Here is a 21137-nt window from a genome sequence, read left to right on the forward strand (position 1 = left end):
CTGAGGCAGCTACCGGCTTTTACGATCTCGGAGATCGAGCGCCGCTGCCTCTGTGTAAATTTATAAACGTTTCACTCCAGTCGGCCCTACGCCGTCTTCCGAAACATAAAGCTAAATACAGGACTGAACTTGTTTACATTAATTTGTGAAATGATGAATTTTTTCCTCTCTTCTTAGACGCACGGGAGGAAGGTGCCTCACATCCCGCAAGTCTGCAAACAGGACTAGAGTCGTCTCACACCACCTGCTGGAAGTCCCAACTTGTGAACCAGCACTGGATGGATCTGGACAAAGGAAATAAACTTTCTGGTCTCAAAGGAAACTGAAGTTAAAGGTTTCATAGAATCACAGAATCATTAAGGTTGGAAAAGACCTCCAAGACCATCGAGTCCAACCATCAACCCAACACCACCATGCCCACTAAACCATGTCCCTAAGCGCCTCATCTACACGTCTTTTAAATACTTCCAGGGATGGTGACTCAACCACTTCCCTGGGCAGCCTGGTCCAATGTTTAACCACTCTTTCAGTAAAGAAATTTCTCCTCACATCCAATCTAAACCTCCCCTGGTGTAACTTGAGGCCGTTTCCTCTCGTCCTATCGCCAGTAACTTGGGAGAAGAGACCCGACACCCACCTCGCTACAGCCTCCTTTCAGGTAGTTGTAGAGAGCGATGAGGTCTCCCCTCAGCCTCCTTTTCTCCAGGCTAAACAACCCCAGCTTCCTCAGCTGCTCCTCAAAAGACTTGTTCTCCAGACCCTTCACCAGCTTCATTGCCCTTCTCTGGAAGAAAATTCTCCAGTTTCAAGGCAAGAACAGCCAGAGGAGCCTCTTGGATCTTCTAGTCAAAGAGATGGTTAGAAAGGGACCATAAAAAGTCTATAGGGAAAATATGTATGTGTAAGTTGGACCTGCAAGAACAGAGCATGAAACTGAATGCCACAAGGAAAAGGTGACCTCAGTTTCTTGTACAACCAAAGTAAGTTATCAAACTAGTTTCTTAAGGGCCCAGACTCCATACGGAAAAGAGGGAAGCTAAGGATTCCTGCCTTCTCGAGCATTCTCTAATCCCAGTCTGAGAAGCTACCCAGAAAAGCTAGACAGAACTCGAGCCTTTCGCCGCTTTGCTCCACTTCACTAGAAGGCAGCCATCGGAACAGGTTTGTTTGGTAATACCTAAGGTTCAAGACATACCCTCACCATCTCCAACACATGAAAATCAATTAAGAAAGTCTCTTCCATGCCTTGCACCCTTCATAACAACTACAACAAGAACACCAGCTCTTCACTCTATAAACCTTCAATCCTCAATTGTGCCCGTTACAAAAAAGAGCAACACTTAAGCTAACTCAGTTTCACACACACACAACATTTCTGCAATTACTTTCACACATCCCTACTCATCTCCCCTCGCCCGTGCCATGCAAATTGACTAGCCTGCTCTACTGCTATAATATTTCATGCACTTAGGAAACAAGTTTCTGGTAGCACCACTAAAATAAGCTTTTGCCGCTTAAGTTTCTATAGCAATGCCAGAGAGACTGGACAGAATCCCGTTTACTAGAAACATGTCTGCTAGATAGCCATCGCAAGCTGGAAATGAATCATCTTGCTATCTCTTCTCAGGAGGCAGTACAGATAAAGATGACTGAACCCCGCAGAACATACTGATGTAGCAATCCGAAAGGCAACATAGCAAAGTACAATTTAAATTTACTCTGTCAGAAGATTCAGATTTGTTTCCTTCTGTTTTGAACTGACCTGATGTCTCCTATCTTATGTTTTGTATTTGCATTGGTGAGAGGGAAGCCACAATTCATATGTGACTATCCTTACAGCCTTAGATGATACGGTCATAAATTACAGTATATAAACAAGGTTGTAGAAAGCAAGCTTAAGCACACCATCTCCTGGTTCCCACCTACAGGATGTTTGAAGTTCAACAGATAAACTATAGTGCATCATTAAAATTCCAATGCAGAGAACACAAAGTATTCCGAGTCCTAGAGTGTCAGAGCTAAATACATTGTCTTCACGTAGCCCTTCACACAGTGATATCTAAAGTACAGGAATAATTTAAGAAAGAGTATCTACTTTCATGTAGCCTATGTAAATTAATGAGGCAAAAATCATGTTAATAGAGAATCATTAAAGAACCACCCTAAGGAAAAATTCAAAAAAACCAATCCCAACAGAGAGGTCATTTTACAGTTGCCTATTAAATTACACATTATATGCATAACAACATGTACATGTTACTAATATTCCACAATTGTAGAGAGACTAGGCATAGCCCTAGTTGTTGGACAATGTGTGCAATATATAAACAAACATTCATTTCTGAGCATGAAGTGATCTCTGGTTTAGCAATACTCCTTCTGATGGTATTTGTAATGGGAACTATTATTACGAATATGACTTTCAGTGGCAACAAACTAAAATTATTAAATCGGATACACAAGCAAGCTCTGCAAAGAAGGTAAATCTGAACTACTAGTAATTTTTTAAATGGTATCTTTTTTCTGGAGAAACATGAGAAATTTTATCAAAATCTGTATTTACACAACTGACAGTAATTGAACAAATCATTTAGCTGCACTGTGGATGGTTTTTTCAGACAAACAAAACTAAAATGCTTAAAATATCTCCCTCTCTAGATTACAACTCATGCTGCTTTCTTACACTTTTACTCCTAATGGAAATAAACACCAATCACCTAATCATTTACTTTCTCAGCATTTTTTTTCCTTCCCTTTTGCTCCTACCAGCGTAGAATAAAAAGCTTCACCTGTTCTTTCTACAACTGTAGAAGATTAACAGTACCATGAAAGGATATACCAAACAAGTAACAGTTTAAAACACCAGTATCACCACAACATGTATGTGGGGGGAAGCAACCCAGAAATCTAAATGAGATAAAAATTAGTAACTGTAATCCTTCAAGCACGTATTCACATTTTTGAGAGTTTGGGGTTTTTTTCCCCCAACAAGTAATTAAAAGCCATGAGAATGGGGAGTATGCATTCATCTCTGACACTTACTGAACATAAGTTACCCAAGAATTTGCACGACCTATATTTATTCTCATGAACTGCGGAGTCCCTATTACACACCGCAAGAGAGACAGGAAGGAAGTATGAAGCAATGCTTTAATACCAAGTCGATAACCCTCCCTTTCTTATAGGGCCTACACACATTGCCATTTGTGACAGGGAGATGAATTCTATTGCCCAGGTAGAAGATGGGCTAGGGAAAAATATATGCTGTGCTTCTCCACTTTCCGCTTATCCCAAATTAAGCACTGAAGTGTGATGCCAAATCAGTAAGTTGTAGCTTGGAAACAATATGTACTTGACTAACAGCTGCTATAAAAAATAAAAATCGCTCTGTTTCTGGTTATATAGTATAGAAGCTGCAGCAGCTACTCAGAAAGATTTCTAGACTGGGGAAGGCTGACAGCCTGGTACGCTGTAGCAAAGCTTACTATACATCCTAGTTCACTTACAGAGCAAATATAAGGGTCATCTTACTCACATCTTTCCTCAGACTATAACTGATTAACTAATTTCAAAGAACTGTGGTCCACCATCAAACAAGAGAGAACCTACTTAATATTAGAGGATACACGTATTCAGTCTCTTGGGCAGATATAGGGGTCATAGTGGAAAAATGAGAGGAAACAGCTTACACGGGGATTATGACTACCTCTGGAATGAAGTAAACACAATTTTTAAAATTTACTTTTATATATGAAATTTGTGTCCATTGCCTAATGAAAAGAATCTTCAAACTCTACTGGAAAGAGCTAAGGCAGCATCTCAAGTAGGGGCATCTTAATGGTGCTTTTTGACTCATCTTAAATGAGTTAACACAATAACTAGTCCATTCAGAAATAGAGAGGCTGAAGACTGGATGCTTGGCTTGCGCATATGAGACTTCATACACACAGACAGTTCAGTTTAGCAGGCATTTTTGCCATTCAAGGATTAAGATATTCTCCCCATTCCTCCTAAACTCAGACTTTTCCTTAACTTGACACATCTTAAGTAATGGGCATACCATCAAATAGTACTGAATTCTGACATTATCAAGTTACTGTCAGACAAACTACTACTTTAGGAAATCAAATACGTGGTCTCAGCCTATTCCAGCTATTATGCGTGTTAACTTAAACCATTCAAACAGGTTTAAGCTAATATGTTTACCTCAGAGTTAGAGCAATTTAAGTGGATCAGATAATAGGTGGAAAAATATAAAACCTCCTTCTCCTACTCCCAGGAGGCACAGTACTTCAAGGTGGCTAGCAGAAAGCCCTCAATGGACAATGTTTTGGGTCTCCCCTCTCCCCCCACATAGAACACAATAAGCACAAAATCAGGTGTGCTGAGGAGAAAAGAAAGGAATTACAATTCAGGTGCTACCATGATTATGCTGACATCAAAACAGAGACCAGCAGCAACCATGTTATTGTGAGGGGCACCTCTGCAGCAAATACTAACTGCACTTGAGCCAATTATGTTCTGCGTTGCACAGACCTCCGTCACAGCTGTCACCAGGAATATGCCCATATCAGAACTATGGAGAGCTTAGAACTAAACAAGTGTCTCTGAACTATGGATCTTCAGAGAAAAGGAAAAGAACTTCACATTATTAAATAAAATCCAGAACACTTTAAATTGATGGATTACAAAAGCCAGGACACAGAAGATTACATCTGCTGCTTTTCAGAGAGTTAAGGAGAAACTGAGATAGCTAGCAGGCACTCTCCTACTTAAAACTTTTGGTGATGGACTTAATATTTTGAAGCACTGCACATCCACACCCCCCTCCAAATGAAACAGCTTTGAATAATTAGTTTTAACCAAATTATTGCCAGCAGAAATTCGGAGAAGCTCTTAACAACTGACTTCACTTCTGAAAGGGTAGGCTTTACAGTAGTAAATACTTTGAAATATAGTATTTGTCTATGTGCCTTTTAAAGGTGTCATACATGATGGTTTGTCTTGTAATGACTGTGAAACCACTGTTTATATTTCCACTGAACAGGGCTTTTAAATACGCCATTACTGATCAATATTAATTTGACATATGTCAACTTCCTATTTTCAGCACAATTATTTAGAAACAAGTTAGGAAGAATATGAAAGTTAGAAAAATAAAACCAAAACATGCCTTTCATTGTACTGTATATTTAAAGACCACGATACTTACAGTTGGGATGCATATCTTGCTCAAGGGATTGCCATCCAGTAGGTATGAGCCATTGAAGGTCACATATTCATCATAATATTGAGGTGCCTGAGGAATAACACTGCACAATAATTTACGTTTCTCTTCTATTTTTTTTCTTATGTGCAAGTATTCAAAATACGGGTTTGCTCTCTCAGAACTGTATGGCTGAATCTCTTCAAGTTTCAAAGAATCAACAACAGCTGCCAGCGACTGCTGGGTTTTCTCCTTAGCTTGCAGTAAAGAAGGGTTCACTTGCACAGGCTGAGGCACACGCGACACCTTTCTTTTACGTGGATGATGTACCTGAGCATCATCCTCTTCAGTTAATCTAATCCTTGCTTTCATAGACGCTGATGATTCAGACTCTTTTTCTGATGTCTGCATGCAGCCAACAGGATTCTGCTTACCCTGGTTAGCAAGCATATTTGCTCTGTTCCTTGTGATTCTTTGAGATACTTCTTGCTGTTCCACCTTCTGATCCTCAGCAATTTCTTCTTCTAGTTTAACTATTTGGCTGTATTTATGCACCTCTTCCTGCGTAATCTGTTGTGAACTATTTTCTGAATTAGATAAAGAGGAGTACTGTGGTGGATCATCCGTCAACACATTTTCTCTGTCTGCAGCGCAGGGTTTTTTATTAGCTGATTCGTTCGTAATTCCCTTTGACATTCCTGAACTTAGTTCACAGAGATCAGCATCGGCTTTACTATCGACATGTACTGAAACCAACTTTTCTTGTTGGCCTTTTTCATTTCTAATGTCTGAAGCATCTGCTGTGTTACTATCCACTTCACTCTGAGCATTCTTACAAACAAGTTTATTGAACGTGTATGAATTTACATTTAATTGTGAACTGCTATCACTTTCAGGAATATCTTTTTCTAATGGTACCGTAGGTAAATCATTCACCCTTTCACAGCTCTGTGAAATATCCCTTGCAGAGCTCTCAGAATATACAGCAATGGGTGCATCAGACTTCTTAATGTTTGAAGGGAAGAAAGCATTTTCCATCTCTCTGGTACTAGTAGCATCTGTATCCAAAGTAGAAGCTGTAGTTTGAACAAGATTTTGTTGTTGTACAAGCGATGAATCTTGACTGCTAATGCCTGGTAAAGAAATGTGTTTAGACACATCCGGGAGTGGCTGGATAGGTAAAGAACAAGGCGACTGTGAAGGCAAAACCGATGCAGATTCTTCAGAACTGGAATTTCCCTTGATTTCAGCATGCTGAGGCAAAAATTCAGATACTTGTTGCTCTTTTAATGTCCTGTTTTCAGAATTATGCATCACTATGACACTGTTAGTATCTTGCTCTGATACGCCATAACCTGAGCTGTTAAACTCATTGTTTAATGAATTAAGTCTGTCAAAAGGCACATCCCACGGTTTGGTTTGCTGAGTCACACCACTTTGACTACACGGCTCTACACGCGTATTATAGTCTTCTGAAGGGCTCATCTGAGCAGTATTTTTAATGGTACTTGTACCCGTTGTTGCCTGCTTGTTGCTAGCAGCTCCAGTCAGAGATGATGTAAAGGTTGACTGCAAACCAGACATACTACTTTGGAAATCTCTTTCAAGCATGCTACATGGTAGTTCTGGTTTAGGAGAAGTGCTAGCATAAGTCTGAACTGATGGGAGAGCATTCTGATTATTTTCTTCTGATATTCGAGGCTGTTTGCTGTGTTCAGAAACGGCAGCAGGCATGCTGCATCTTCGAACCTCTACAACAGGTCTACACTCATTTAAAACCAGTTTAACGTCTTCAACAGATGCTGATCTAATGTATGCTGGCGGAAGCCTGTTTGCGAAAGGTGGCTTAATGCGATCTGGCAACTCAGCAAGACCATCAGTCTCTTTTTCAAGAAGGGCTGGCGATTTGGCACTTGCCAAAAACGGTGACTGTGAAAAAGACGTCTGGGAATCAGAACCTTCTAGCATAAAGTCTGAGTCATATTCGATTACAGGCCTTGGAGTAGTTACTGTGGTATGGCAAGAATCCTCAGAGCTTGCAACTGAAACCATGGACACTGATCTGGAGCTCAGACCTGTCTTTTCACTTTCTGATTTGGGGGATCTATTTGAATTATCTAAAACCGAGGAAGGCTTTATAACATTGACACTTCTCGTATCTACTGATTGTGATCTATTACTTGTAGCATCTTTCTGCTGTTTTTCCTTCATGCAAACATCTGGCAACTCTGAGCTTTTTGAACGAATCAGTTCTTTGCTTTTTACCTCAGCTAATGAGTGCTTTGGTTTTTCTTTCACCTTGTTAAGTTCTAAACAAGTGCGGTTTCTTAAACGTTCCTTCTCCTTCTGTTTTATTTTTTCTTTATGCTTTCTATGCCACTGCTCTATTTCCAGATCTTTAAGGCTAAGCATTCTTTCAAAACTAGTTTGCATTAAATCATCGTTGACTAATCTTTTTTCTTTAGGTCGAGCATCCTTTGCTGCAGGAGCTGGTTTAGGCTTAAGTTTCTCATGTTCGAGTTTCAGTTTAAGTAAACTATTTTGATGCAGTTTATCTTTATGCTTGTCTCTCTCTTTGTATCGGTCTATATCTTTTTTATCTTTCTCTCTACCCTCTGGAGTTTTCAACAAATCATCTTTTGGTTTTTCTTTCAAAGATGACAGTTTGTCATGCACTGGTTTATTACTTTCTGTAATACTGCATCTCCTTTCCTCTTGCACATGCTTAGAGTTTGCTACTGTTGAGATCTCCTTGTCTTTGGATTTTTCTTTTTTTTCAAGTTCCTTTTCTTTGTCTTTAGTTCTATTTTTTTCTGATTTAGTATATTCAGATTCTTTTTCAGACTGTTTGACTTTTCTTTCAGTACAGTGTTTTTCTTTGCTTTCAGCCCAATGTCTGTCTTTATCAGCCTTTTCTTTATCATGCTTCTTATCAGTTTTTTCTTTATTTCTTTCTTTGTCATCAAGTTTTTTAAGAGTACTCGTGCTTTTTATTTTATCATTTTCCTTATGGCATCTTTCTGCTTGCTGGAAATTGGGCTTCTCCTTTATTCTCTCTATATTTTCATTTACTTCAGCTTTTTCTTTCTCTGTCTTGCATTCATGTTTTACCTTTTTCTCTTTTTCTCCATTTTTTCTTTCTATCTTTTCAACATCTTTTTCTTTGGCTGAGGTTCGCTTTTCAGTCTTTTCTTTATTTTCCTTTAAATTCTTTTCCTGCTTTTCAGTATCTGTTTCTCTTTCTATTAAATGCATGCTGGCTGCCTCATCTTTAACACCAAAGCAGAACAATTCAATTTCTTTATCTGCAAGGATAATTTCTTTTTCTTCTTTTGTATCTTTTGTTTTTTCATCCTTGAGAAACTTCTCATTTTCCTTTTTGTTCTTCTCTTTCTCCTCTTTAGCATTTCTCTCTTTCTGGCACTGTCTCTCCTTAACTAATTTATCTTCTTTTGCCACAGCTTTTTCTAGCTTTGATTTTCTGTCTGAAGAAAGAGATTCATGTTCTATATTTAACAATGTATCTTCATTCTCATCAGTTTTGAAAAAGTTCTCTTTCCAAAATTCTCTGTCAAACTCAATACTTCTTTGACCCTCTTTATCTTTATGTTTATGTTTTTCCTTTTCCCCATCCTGTTCCTTTTTGTGCTTGTCTTTTTCTCTTTCTTTGTGCCTTAATTTATGCTTTTTAAGTGTTTTACCTTCCTTGTCAATCTTTCTCAGAGTATACTCTGAATTCTCAAATGTTGAGCTATTATCTTCCTCTTTAATTTTAGGACTAGATTTTTCACCAAATTCTACGTGAAAATCTTTCTGATGATGCTTGCTTTTTTCTTTGTGCTTGCAAGATTTGCCACTAGAACTTTCTATTAGATATTCAGAATCAGTGTTGTGATCAAACCGAACTAATTCAGATTGCAATGCTATTTCAGAACCTCCTGGTGATAAGCAAGTTTTGGTGTTTTCTTGCTTTAATGGTGTTGACTGCTTTTCACTTAATCCACAGGGATGCTTCGGAGATTTGCCAGCAGTGATATGAAATAGATGTAAAGAAGAATCTTCTTTTGGGGTGAAAGACTTCTTAAAGGTTTCTTCCTCTCTAGTTTTATCTAAAGAATCTAACCCAGAAGTAGCTATATTTGTTACTCTAGCATTTTCTTTTTCTTGCTTTAGTTCTTGATTCTCTTTATTTTTGCTCTGATTTTTTACTTTCCTTTTAACTTTGCCTTTTTGCTTGTGTTCATTTGTAACCATATATTCTTTCTTCACTCTTACATCAGAATTTGATGTCTCTGAAATAGAGCAAGGGGAGACTATCTTCTTGTCCTGAAGTATTTCTTCATCTGAACTTTCAGAACTTGAATACAGAACTCTAGATGGTTTCTGCTTTTTGCTTTTAAATGATTTTGAAAAGACAACTTTTTCTTGTTTCACAAATAAGCTGTTCTTTTCAACTTCAGTCTCATCCTCTTTCCTTAGGTCTTTTCTAAGAATATGTCTGTCATCGATCATTTTTTTCATTTCATCTTCATCATCATCTTTAAACTCATACTCATCAAGAGCAGATGGAAGTGGCGCCTTACTAGGGACCATTTGTTTGCTGTCATTGGCTACAGAGTCCTTTTCTGCTTCTGAATCAACATTGCCCTCTACACTGGAAGGATTTACAGATGGAGCTTCTTCAGAATCTAGAGTAAGAAAACCAAAAATTAGTTGAATACTGATAGGACATTCTTCACACTTTAGTTCAGGACAAAATAGTTCAGTTCAGCAGTCATACTGCTATACAAATGAAAACAGAAAAAAACACTCAAAACACACAATAAACCATCTCACTAGAATTAAGCTTTTTAAGAGAAAACAAAAGGTCATGAAGCCAAAGTGCTCCCCACACTTTACAGTTGTCACTCAGGTATGTAAAAATATTAATTAGCACTTATATCCCAATCTAATAAAAGCAATGCACTTTAAATTTTATAAACCTCATCTATCGTGCGTAATTCCTGCATAACCTGACTCTTTCTCAAGGACATCTTGCTATGATGACTCATTCCTCCAGGAATTCATCAACTCTTATGTTCTCTAACAACTAAACTATGTTCTTCCACATGAACTATTTAGTCATGTTTCAACAGCAGACGAGCTCTTATTCTTAAAAGAGAAAGAGCTGCTTGTGTAAAGAAATTCCCTCACGAATCTTCATGCATCTGATACAGACAGCCTGAAGTAGACTATGCTATAATTCACTGCAACTGGTCTCTGCTATACAAGCGCATAGCATGGAGCAAGTATGTTGTACTGGATGTCTTGGACTTGCAAGTCCAAAATGTAAACCTCTCAACTGTTCCTAAATTTTAGGAAACATACGGAGTGTTATTACCACCTGATCACATGAAAATCTAAAACTCAAAAATCTTTAAAAAGTGTTTCTGGATGTATTGTTCCCTCCAAATAAGGTTCTAAGTCAAGCCTCTTCAGCTGAATCTATCAGTTTGCTTTTTAAAAAGAACTGAATATTGTCATATTCCGTACCATGGACTAGAGATTTGACATACTGAATGAAAAGTAACAGAAGATTTTGAAAAACAGTGTAAGGGAAGTGATGAAGCCGTTTCAATGCATTAAAAAGTTTGAATGAGAAAAAAACCCAAACGTTCTGCTGCAAGATTCCCCCCCATTTCCAGTAGGATCCTCTGTGGACCAACTGCTAGTACACAGTTGGTACTATGGTTAAGACACACCTTGCCAGCAGGCTTCTCAGCTACTTTGTATTCAACAACACATTATCAATAGGGACTTCTAGGATCTATTTTATTATCTTCTATATTATCTATAGCACCCAGAACATATTACTAGTTCTGTGCTATCAGCTTTTTATATATTCCACCACACCACCACCCTGCCCATAGGTACATGCCATCATCTTCCTGCCTTAACTCTAACCACTCCTTGTAGCTTGTCTGTGCCTTCTCTTCACCCTTTTCCTATAAGGTAGTTGCTGCTTCTCTCTTCCATGTCCCTATTTGCTTTGCTCTTAACAGACTTTCCCCATCCCAAACACGTCAGACAGCTTCCTCCTTAATGAACAAAGGTAAAGCAATGGAAGTACAGGAGACGGATCACCTATTCTCTAAGCCTGACTCCTTGAGAAACGGCAGAGAACATTCTGCTCCTCTTGGAAACCAGCCCATGGAAACTGAGAGATATCCTGCACAGACAACTGCTAAGGCATCAATTGCTAAATAGTAACAAGTTTCTATTATGCATATGGAAAAATATTTTTCTTAACATTAATGATTTGGCTAAGCTTAAGTAGATTCCGCGGAGCAATGCCTTAAAACAGAATGACTATGTACTGTATTTCAGGCTATTCTTCTAATGCAAAAAAAATTAAGACTACGTCAGAATATTTATTAGCTCTACATAGGTCAATATGACTTTTTTTTGAAGTATAGTGAAACCTTTAATAGAAAACACTCCTAGGGGTTTGGGGTTGTTTTTTCTTTTTTTTTTTTGTTGCTCATTTGTTTAGTTGGTTTGTTTTTTGTTTGGTTTTTTTAATTGTCAGGGAAAAAGAAACTGACTTTAACAATCATGTGACACAATGCTCTCCCTCATATAATTTTCACAGAATGGCAGAATGGTTGAGGTTGGAAGGAACCTCTGGAGGTCGTCTCAGCCAACCCGCCCTGCTCAAGCAGGGGCACCCAGAACCAGTTGCTCGGGACTGTGTCCCAACAGCTTTTGAATATTTCCAAGGATGGAGACTCCACAACCTCCCCGGACAACCTGTGCCAGTGCTCGGTCATCCTCACAGTGAAAAAAAATATTTCCTGCTGTTCAGAGGGAACCTCCTGTGTTTCAGGTTGTGCCCATTGCCTCTGGTCCTGGCACTGGGCACCGCTGGAAAGAGCCTGGCTCCATCCTCTTTCCATCCTCCCTTCAGGTATTTGTACACATTGGTAAGATCCCCCTGAGCCTTCTCTTCTCCAGGCTGAGCAGTCCCAGCTCTCTCAGCCTCTCCTCATAGGAGAGATGCTCCAGTCCCTTCATCATCTTCCTGGCCCTTCACTGGACTCTCTCCAGTATGTCCATGTCTCTCTTGTAGTGGGGAACCCAGAACTGGACCCAGCGCTCCAGCTGTGACCTCACCAGTGCTGAGCAGAGGGGAAGGACCACCTCCCTCAACCTGCTGGCAACACTCCTCCTAATGCAGCCCAAGATACCATTGGCCTTCTTTGCTGCAAGGATGCATCGCTGGTTCATGGTCAACTTGGTGTCCACCAGGACCCCCAGGGCCTTTTCTGCAAAGCTACTTTCCAGCTGGGTGATCCCCAGTAGGTACTGGTGCCTGGGGTTGTTCCTCCCCAGCTGGAGGACTTTGCACTTCTTGTTGAACTGCATGACGTTCCTGTCAGCCCATTTCTCTGGCCTGTTGAGATCCCTCTGGATGGCAGCATGACCCTCTGACATATCAGCCAGTTTGGTGTCATCAGCAAACTTGCTGAGGGTGCACTCTACCCTATCATCTGGACCATTAATGAAGATGTTAAGCAGGACTGGACGTGTCATCAGCAAACTTCTTGATGGTACACTCTACCGCAATCATTAATGAAGATGCTAAACAGGACTGGACCCAGTATTGACCCCTGAGGTACACTGCTTGTTACTGGCCTCCAACTAAACTTTGTGCTACTGATCACCACCCTCTGGGCCTTGCCATTCAGCCAGTTTTCAATCCACCTCATTTCTTTTACTCGAATCTGAATTCCTGAAGATTCTGTGAAAGCAGAATGAAAAGTTCCTGCCTGGCACTCAAGCAAGTTACTCGTGGTCAAGAATCTTTTGCTTCCAAGGGGACAATAGTTCTTTCTGTGCCCCAAGAGGTGATACCTGTTCCTTAATCTGCAGAAATACAGTAGGGGCCAAGAATTACTGCCTTCACATTAGCAAGCTACTATCTGGACGCCTTCACAAACCAGTGATTCCCCCACTGGCAGGGACTTCTCTTTACTGAGTAAGTGTGACTAAGTTATGCCCATGTGAGACACTAGCTCCCAATTCATCTGCTAAGGATGTGAAATAAGTGACTTTGGGGATATTTTTGCCCCAAGACAACCTCTCAGAAACCACTTTGTATTATAATAAATATGGTATTTTTCTCTGTATCTCTCTGGTAAAACCACCACTCTGAGGTAGGGTTGATTTGGAGAGTGGGAAGAGCTTATTAAAGAGAGAGGGAGAGAAGAAAAAAAAGTCAGAATAAACATTTCAGATAATTCAGTTGAAAGATTTGAAAACTACCTCTAAAAGTGGAAAACAACCTTAGCAATAGCAACTGCTACCTGCAGCAACTCTTAATAGCTAACACTATGAAAAGATTAAAACCACCTAACTTCAGGTGAACTGATGGACTTGAAGTATGCAAGTAAATAGCTACTTTTACCTGAGCAACTGTCCTCATCATCGGAGATGGGTACCTCCCTTTTCAGTAGCATTTCCAACTCTTCAGTTTCAGCAACATCAACAGGTCTCTCCCCATGCTTATTGGCTTGAAATGGATTTCCACCATGTCGAAGCAACAGCTTCACAATCTGCAGCATTAAATAAATGAACTTTTAGGGTTTCCACAACATGTTACTTGACCAGCATAAAAATCTTCCATTGCACACAAAATGTGGATAACGTGATACATAATCCTAAACTCCTACCTATGAAACTGAGACTGCAAAGCAAGACTTCAGCAACTAGAATGCAAAGTCCAGGTATTCATAATCTGCTCGTTAAAAGAGGTAATGGGGAAGACTAAAGAAAGTTGTCCTCTGTTACACAGACATAGCATCGTCATAAAGAAAAGCAACAGTAGCCTTTTGTTCTTGCTTTTCTAGCATTTCCTCACACAATTCACGTGGTTCCTCACCTACCAAGCTCTCTACTCCTCTGCACTCAATTCACCTCCTTGCTCCAAATTTTACAGCACTTAACTCTAAGGAACAGGAAAAGTTTTTCAAGTGGCAATACTATTGGTTTCCACAGCATTCCAGAAAAGCCCTGACAGAGATCCAAGTATCTTGTTGGAAGAACAAACTACCCCCATCCCCACTGAATACAATACAGCAAAATCGCCAATTTCTCTAGCATCAAGGGCAAAAAAATTGTTAAAGTTACAATGATACCAAGGCCACTGCATTTTCAGCACAGTATCCAGTATCACTTTTTTTGGTCCTACATGCTGAGAGTGGGGAAATTCAGCAGACAGCAATATGGTAACATGAAACTTCAGAATTTTTCTGATACATAATGTTAGTGAGATGGTCAGATACGTATACTGAGACCAGACAAGCAAGAGGTCCTGTTCTCTAAATCTTTACTACAATTTTATGCAAGTTCGATCTAAAGACCCACTTTTGTTTAGATACCCATAAGAGTTACTAAACAGTTAATAAAAATTTCACAATCAGATTATCATAATTCTCTTCTCTAGCCTTTCCGGAATATCCTTTCAAACTGAACGCCTTGTTTGGAAGGTATACTTGATTTAAGGATATTTTCTATTTTTTTGCTTTATACAGTAGATCACACACATAGTAATGAAATGAGAGACATAAAAGGAGAGCAGAGTCATTTCTGCATCTAGTTCACAAAAAACAAGAACAAATTCAGAAATTAATGTAAAATACCTACAGTGCTCCATTTATCTTCTCTGCTAAGTCATTATTGGTAAGTTTTTTTTAAAAAAAATAAAGAATGTACATACATCAATGCTCTATTTCAAAGACCATGAACAAATACATTAAAATAAATGTAGGATACATAACTTTAAATATTTATATATATATAAAAAATACTTTATATATAAAAAAAGCGTATTTTACTTTCCTATATGCACAGAAATAAAAAATATTTCCCCAAACCCACAGTATACTGTTTGGAGACATTTTTCTTTTGAGAATTCTATACAGTAGATGTCTCTCTTAAAACAAAAAGTCATTAAAATGTTTATTTATAAAAAAAGTAAAAGTGAAACTTTAAAATATTTAAGAAAACAGATACTGGTAGAAAATACCTGGCAACAGAAGTAGGATGAAAAGCAAGATGAAACAAAGAAAACCAAAACAACTTTAAGATGCCCCCAAAACAGCAGAAGCAGAATTATAAAACTGTATGAGAGTAATCAGGACAGTTAGGATTTGCTCTAAAGACTGAGCATTTCAAACCACTTATTTATTCCCCTCCCACGCTCCCAGCAAACTCACATTTCTATGCCCACTACTAGCAGAATCATGAAGTGGCGTATCATCGTCCAAGCCCTGTGTGTTCACGTCGGCTCCCGCTGCTATCAGGACTTTAGCAACATCATAGTAACCAACATTACATGCTTCATGCAGTGGTGTCCAACCTATAGTGAAGAGTGGTAAGTAAGTTTGAAAGGTCAAAGATTCAAGTTTGTTTTTTTCTCCTGTGCTATAGATCTCTATTGCCTTGAAACATTTCAAAATACACTCACACACAGTAGTTGGCAGGAAGGTAATGCCATCCATCTGATGAACAACACATGCTTTATCAACTTTAAACCTCATGCCAACAAATTCCAAATTTTACTGTGATTAAATTGAACACAGAAATCACTAATCAAATAGTAAAAGAAAATCTGGCACAAAATCCCCAGGCTAAACATGTTAGACTAGTGAGCATTTGAACACAGTGTTAGGTATATAAAAATAACATTATTCTATATGGAAACAGTTTGAAAACCACACTATTGGAAAGAGTAAGTATGGCAGATTATCGTAACCAGTGCCCCTTTAGAGCCACTGAACAGGTACCGGGAATCACTAATAACATTCAGCAGCTATTAGTCTAGATAGCAAGCTATTAATAAATATTGGCAGAGAACTTATTCCTGATATTTCCTAGAATATTAGTCATTTTTAGCAATTTTGATTTCCAAATTGATAATCTGAAGTTCAGTGCTCATTTTTTGTAGCAAAGCCTCAACTGAAGACACCAATCAACCCACACACACTATATTCCTTACCTCAACTTCCTCTCCACAACTTGATGCCTTCCACTTCATAGCTGCCCTGAACTTCCAGCCTGCTGTTGATGCCTTCTCAAAGCCCAGTTCTGGGAAGGCATTCAACTTTTGCTTCCAACATAACCAGTGCAAGTCTGGAAGAGTTTATTCACTTGAACGCTGCATCTAATCAGTACATCCATGAAGAGGAGGTACCAGAAGAAACCCCTGACTTATCTAATCGAGGTACAAGAAGAAACCCCTGACTTATCTAATCCTTCAGTAAGGTAATTTCTCATCTTCATCTCTCACTCAACTTCTCACCTGCCACTCATTTAAATTAAAAAAAAAAAAGCAAAAAAAAAAAAGGCTTCTACCTTAGCCTGTGGCAAAACACTTCTTCCTGATCTTTGTATACTAAATTTCCCCTTCAATCATCACTTCGGCCACTCACATCCAGCATTGCCTGGCTACCACCTCCTTCCTTCCATTTTCATGTCATTTGCCTTTTTCCCACTCACCCACAATGATGACACTCTTCTGCTCTCAGCCCTCTGACCCCTGTCTTCTTCCCTCTTATTAATTCTCTCTGTAATTCATTCTTCTCCATGTTTTACTGCTTTGCCTTTCTATCCTATCACCATGTCCAGCCTGCCAACTCTAGTCCTGGCTTGCTCTCAACATCTGTTTCCTTTACTCCTGTTCTCATACAGCAGTATCATTCTGGCAGATATTCCATGAGCAGGGTTACTTCCTCCATTACTAATTCATTTTCTGCTCCTTTAGTTCTACCAAATTCTTAGCTAAAAAACTCTAATTCTCTAAACTTCACTGCATCCGAAATTCTTACTTTGCTCCACCCATGACTCACCACTCAAATTCTCCCCCTCTTCTTGACTTCTTCCTCTGCACAGGATTTTGAAGCTCAGCCACCTCTGCTTCTCACTTTGGACTACCAATGGAGAAGTATCTTACTTGATCCCGAACACCTCCTCCAGAGTTCTGAATAAAGTCTCTAACGACTTGCTCCCAATTGATTCTCAGAACCAACTCTCAACCATTCTCCTCATCCTTTCATTGGCCTTTAAAATTAGTTAAATACCTGTACCAGGTCAGGCTGGGATGAAGTTATCTTCCTTCATAGCAGCCCATATAGTGCTGTGCATTGCATTTGGGGTTAAAACAGTATTCATAACACACCGGTGTTTTGGCTACTGCTGAACAGTGCTTGTACAGTGTCAAGGCTTTCTCTCTCCCTCCTCCCACACAAGAGGTTGGGAGGGGACACAGCCAGGACAGCTGACCCAAACTGACCAAAGGTATATTCCATACCACACGATGTCATGGTCAGCAATAAAAGCTCAGGGAAAAGAGAAAGAAGGGGGGAAGTTCGTAGTTATGGCGTTTGTCTTCCCAAACAACCATTACACCTGCTGAGGCCCTGCTTCCCAGGAACTGGCTGGACATTTGCCTGCAAATGAGAAGTAGTGAATGAATTCCTTTTTCCTTTTGTTGCACATGCAGCTTCTGCTTTTCTTATTAAACAGTACTTAAGTCAACCCATGAGGGCTTTTTTCCATCTTATTTTCTCCCCCTGCCCTGTTGAGGAGGGGGAGTGAGAGAGCAGCTGGGTGCGTGTCTGGCAGCCAGCCAAGGTTAACCCACCACCACATCTCTTTTTGATGTGTTTCTATTCTCCCTGTGATTTCTATGGGACTGTCTTCCCTTGAACTTCCCCAACCTTTTCTGAAATTGCTCTTTCAACAAATTCTCACCTCCCCTTTCAGCTTCTCTGAAGATCCCACTGGGTTCTACTTCTGCTTCCTCTCTCTCTTCTTCCTCTACAAATAAGCCCTGGGCAGCCTCATCTTCAAACACAAATTCAGCTACCCTCTGTACACCAAGAAATCACTGATCTGTTTCTCACCTAAAATCAACAATTTAGTCCATCTCATTAATATCTTCTCTTGATGTCAAGTTTGAGCTGACAACTAATTGTACCATATAGTTCTTAATTTCTCTCACTAGGGCCTGCTACCTCAGCTCATCTCGCCATTCCCATTGAGAGTATAATTCTCCTTATAACCATTCAGACCCATAAACTGAGCACCTTTAGCAGTCTTCACTGTAGGTCTAGTCAAAACTGTCATTCAGACCTTCATTATGTTTTTGCTTCTATTTTGCAATGATTAAAAACTTCAAACTGCTACTGCTGCCAGTTAATTATACCAACAAGTATTCTCAATATTCTCTTTATTCCCTTGGGATGCCAGAAAATTCCCACAAATTTTGTCACCTTTTCTTCATGACCCTTTGCACTGGGAGCAGTGTCTTTTTGAACATAACCAAAAGCAACATGGCTCTTTCTTATATTTATTTCCTCACTTTCCTGTGATCCACTTCTACTGTGGATGCAAAAAAGCCAGTGTTTAATGGCTAATGTTGAGAGGTAGAGTATTAGGAGCAGTTTGTTACGCTGTTTATATAACGTGCACTTGATACTTCTATTATTTTTTGGAGTTGTCCTTGCATTTAAGAGAAACATCTACCGAATCCTGTCTTTTTATAGATGTCTCTTAGACCCCCAACCCCACAACCACCTCTGCACCAACCCTTTATCTTCTGATTTAGCCTTCCTTTTACTTTGTTCCACACCTCCTCATCACCCCAACCCCCTTCTATACCCTAAATGTCTACCCAATACTCCAGCTCCTTAGTCTTATGCCCTTTTACACTGGTTGAGGAAAAACCAGCAGGTACTTCGGCTTATCTCAATACGTAAACGCATTTGATTTAGTGCCTGGCCAATCAACAGCTGGCAACTACTGAACTCAAAACTGTAGGTTCTGTCTTCTGTGGAAGCATTACTTTGTGGATCTTGTATTTACTCTGCTGGAGATCTTTTACTAAAACATGTAGAAACTTAACTAAACAGAGAGTATCAAAAGCAAAATGGGCAAAAGTTTGCCAGCAGGTTCCAAAAAATTATTTAGGAGGTCTTGCAGACAAACAGACAGGCAGCACAGACACTTCCTTACAGAAAAGTTACTAAACAGATACTAAGAAAAGCAGAGAAAGATACCAAATAAAGGATACTAAAATATGGTACGAGTTATAACTTACCTTAAAGTTTATCAATCAGTGCTGAAATCACAGCAGATACTGACATACCAAAACTGGTATTAATCTAGCAGGACAAGTGCAAGCTATACCATACCCATCTGCTTTGGTGCATATTAGCTGTCACAGTGAGACGACAATGTACGTTACAGTGCTACCACTCTCACTGTTACTAAACTTTGCATCTCTTCACAGAGCCTACAATCCCATTATCAGTTACTGCCTTTGCCTAGTACAATTCTGCAAAGTTCAGCAAGCGTGCACACGTATTTTTATATACGCCTAGTGTGCAAAGGCCCTGGCCACAACTGAAATTATTATTACACTGATATTATTACACTGTTCTAATAATATACTATGTACTGCAGTGTCCCAGTACTACCACTGCCATCAGAAATAAATACATGATTTGAAAATTTCCAATCAATTTTGTTAGATTTTTCATTTGCATATAGCATGAACTGAAATTAAACCTCTGACAACTACTTCAGTAGTAATATTTAATTCATACAGTTAAGAGAACAGGTATCAACTTACCTGCAAAATCTTTTACATTCACATTTGCACCTAAACTGATTAGCTCCTTAACCTGTTTAACATCCCCTCGAATTGCTGCCATATGTAGAGGAGTTTCCCCTCGTTCATTTCTCTTGTTAACTTTGTCTTTTTGTCTTGAAGAGGAGCTTGGAGTTTTCTTTTGTGTTGGTGTTGTTTGTAAGGGATGATTTAAGGTGGAATCTACAAAACAAGTTTTTAAATGGTCACTAAGTTATTTAATGCTATTTTTACTTCATCTCATTTTAACAATTGTATTCAAAGACTACAATTATCAGTGAATAATTGTATTTAAATCAAGGATGTATTTGACACTTCACATGCATCAACACAATGCCTATCTGCAATGTGCAAAAGGGTGTTTTGCAAAGTCTCGCTATTTTTAAAGTAGGTTTCAAGGACAGATGAAGTCTATCCAAAATACAAGGTTCACATACTCTGGTATAAATTCTGCTGAAACAAGACAAAGCATCACCATGCAGATCAGTCTTTACCCTGCTTCCCCTGCCTCCAGCACACTTCTGCTGTATTTTTATGTAGTGGGATGCCAATTTAAGGAATTACTGGTTGTGCATTGTACTCCCTGCACTTTCTCAGTTGTGCCACCAATGTTTTTGGGTGGACTGGACAGTAAACTACTGTTACTAAAGTTTCTCGAAATTTTCTCAAAAATAAGGGAAGCCACAAAGCCAGATTTACACAAAAGGAGAAACTGCAGTAAGACAGCCTGTATTGTATTTTTCCAGTAGTCTTTGGTTACAGGGAGTCAGTTAAAATATTATCTTCTGTAACTCAAGTTATTAATATATTTGATAGAATATATGCTTCTGAAAAAAGTGCTTTATGAATATAAATATATACTGAAATGATAGAATTCTAGCTAAAATATTTCTCTTCAAACATTATTCTATTGAAGAGTGCCTATTAACTAAAAGTTAAATCCCTAACCAAAGCAGTCTAGTTCTATTTCAAGAACAATTTCAGTAAAAGTATGCAATACTTCAGGCAATGCTTCTAGTGTTTTGATGGAAAGAAGAGAGCCTGGAAGTCCCAAACTCTTCTGCAACTTTTATAATTAGTGACAGGGAGCTAGAGCATATCAGTCTGGCATTTCCATCTTCCTGACTCCTTGAATTTAATCTCAAGCAACTGAGAACATATCCATGGGCCAGGGACTCAAAGGTTTTCATATACAGGGTAGACTTCCCCAGCATGAGGGACTAAAGAATATCCTTTTTT

General features: G+C 39.1%; 1 protein-coding gene across 1 annotated transcript in view; it reads right to left on the minus strand.

The window, feature by feature from the left end:
* ANKRD12 (ankyrin repeat domain 12) overlaps positions 1–21137 on the minus strand; it is a 57365-nt gene that overhangs the window by 9016 nt on the left and 27212 nt on the right. The window contains exons 5-8 of the mRNA XM_009318537.1: positions 19881–20081; positions 15463–15605; positions 13653–13800; positions 5213–9894 (exon numbers count right to left, since the gene is read on the minus strand). Coding sequence (XP_009316812.1) covers positions 5213–9894; positions 13653–13800; positions 15463–15605; positions 19881–20081 — 5174 coding nt within the window. The remainder of the gene's footprint in view (positions 1–5212; positions 9895–13652; positions 13801–15462; positions 15606–19880; positions 20082–21137) is intronic.

The sequence above is a fragment of the Pygoscelis adeliae genome, unplaced genomic scaffold (assembly GCF_000699105.1).
Source record: "Pygoscelis adeliae isolate BGI_AS28 unplaced genomic scaffold, ASM69910v1 Scaffold42, whole genome shotgun sequence".
Lineage (NCBI taxonomy): Eukaryota > Metazoa > Chordata > Aves > Sphenisciformes > Spheniscidae > Pygoscelis > Pygoscelis adeliae.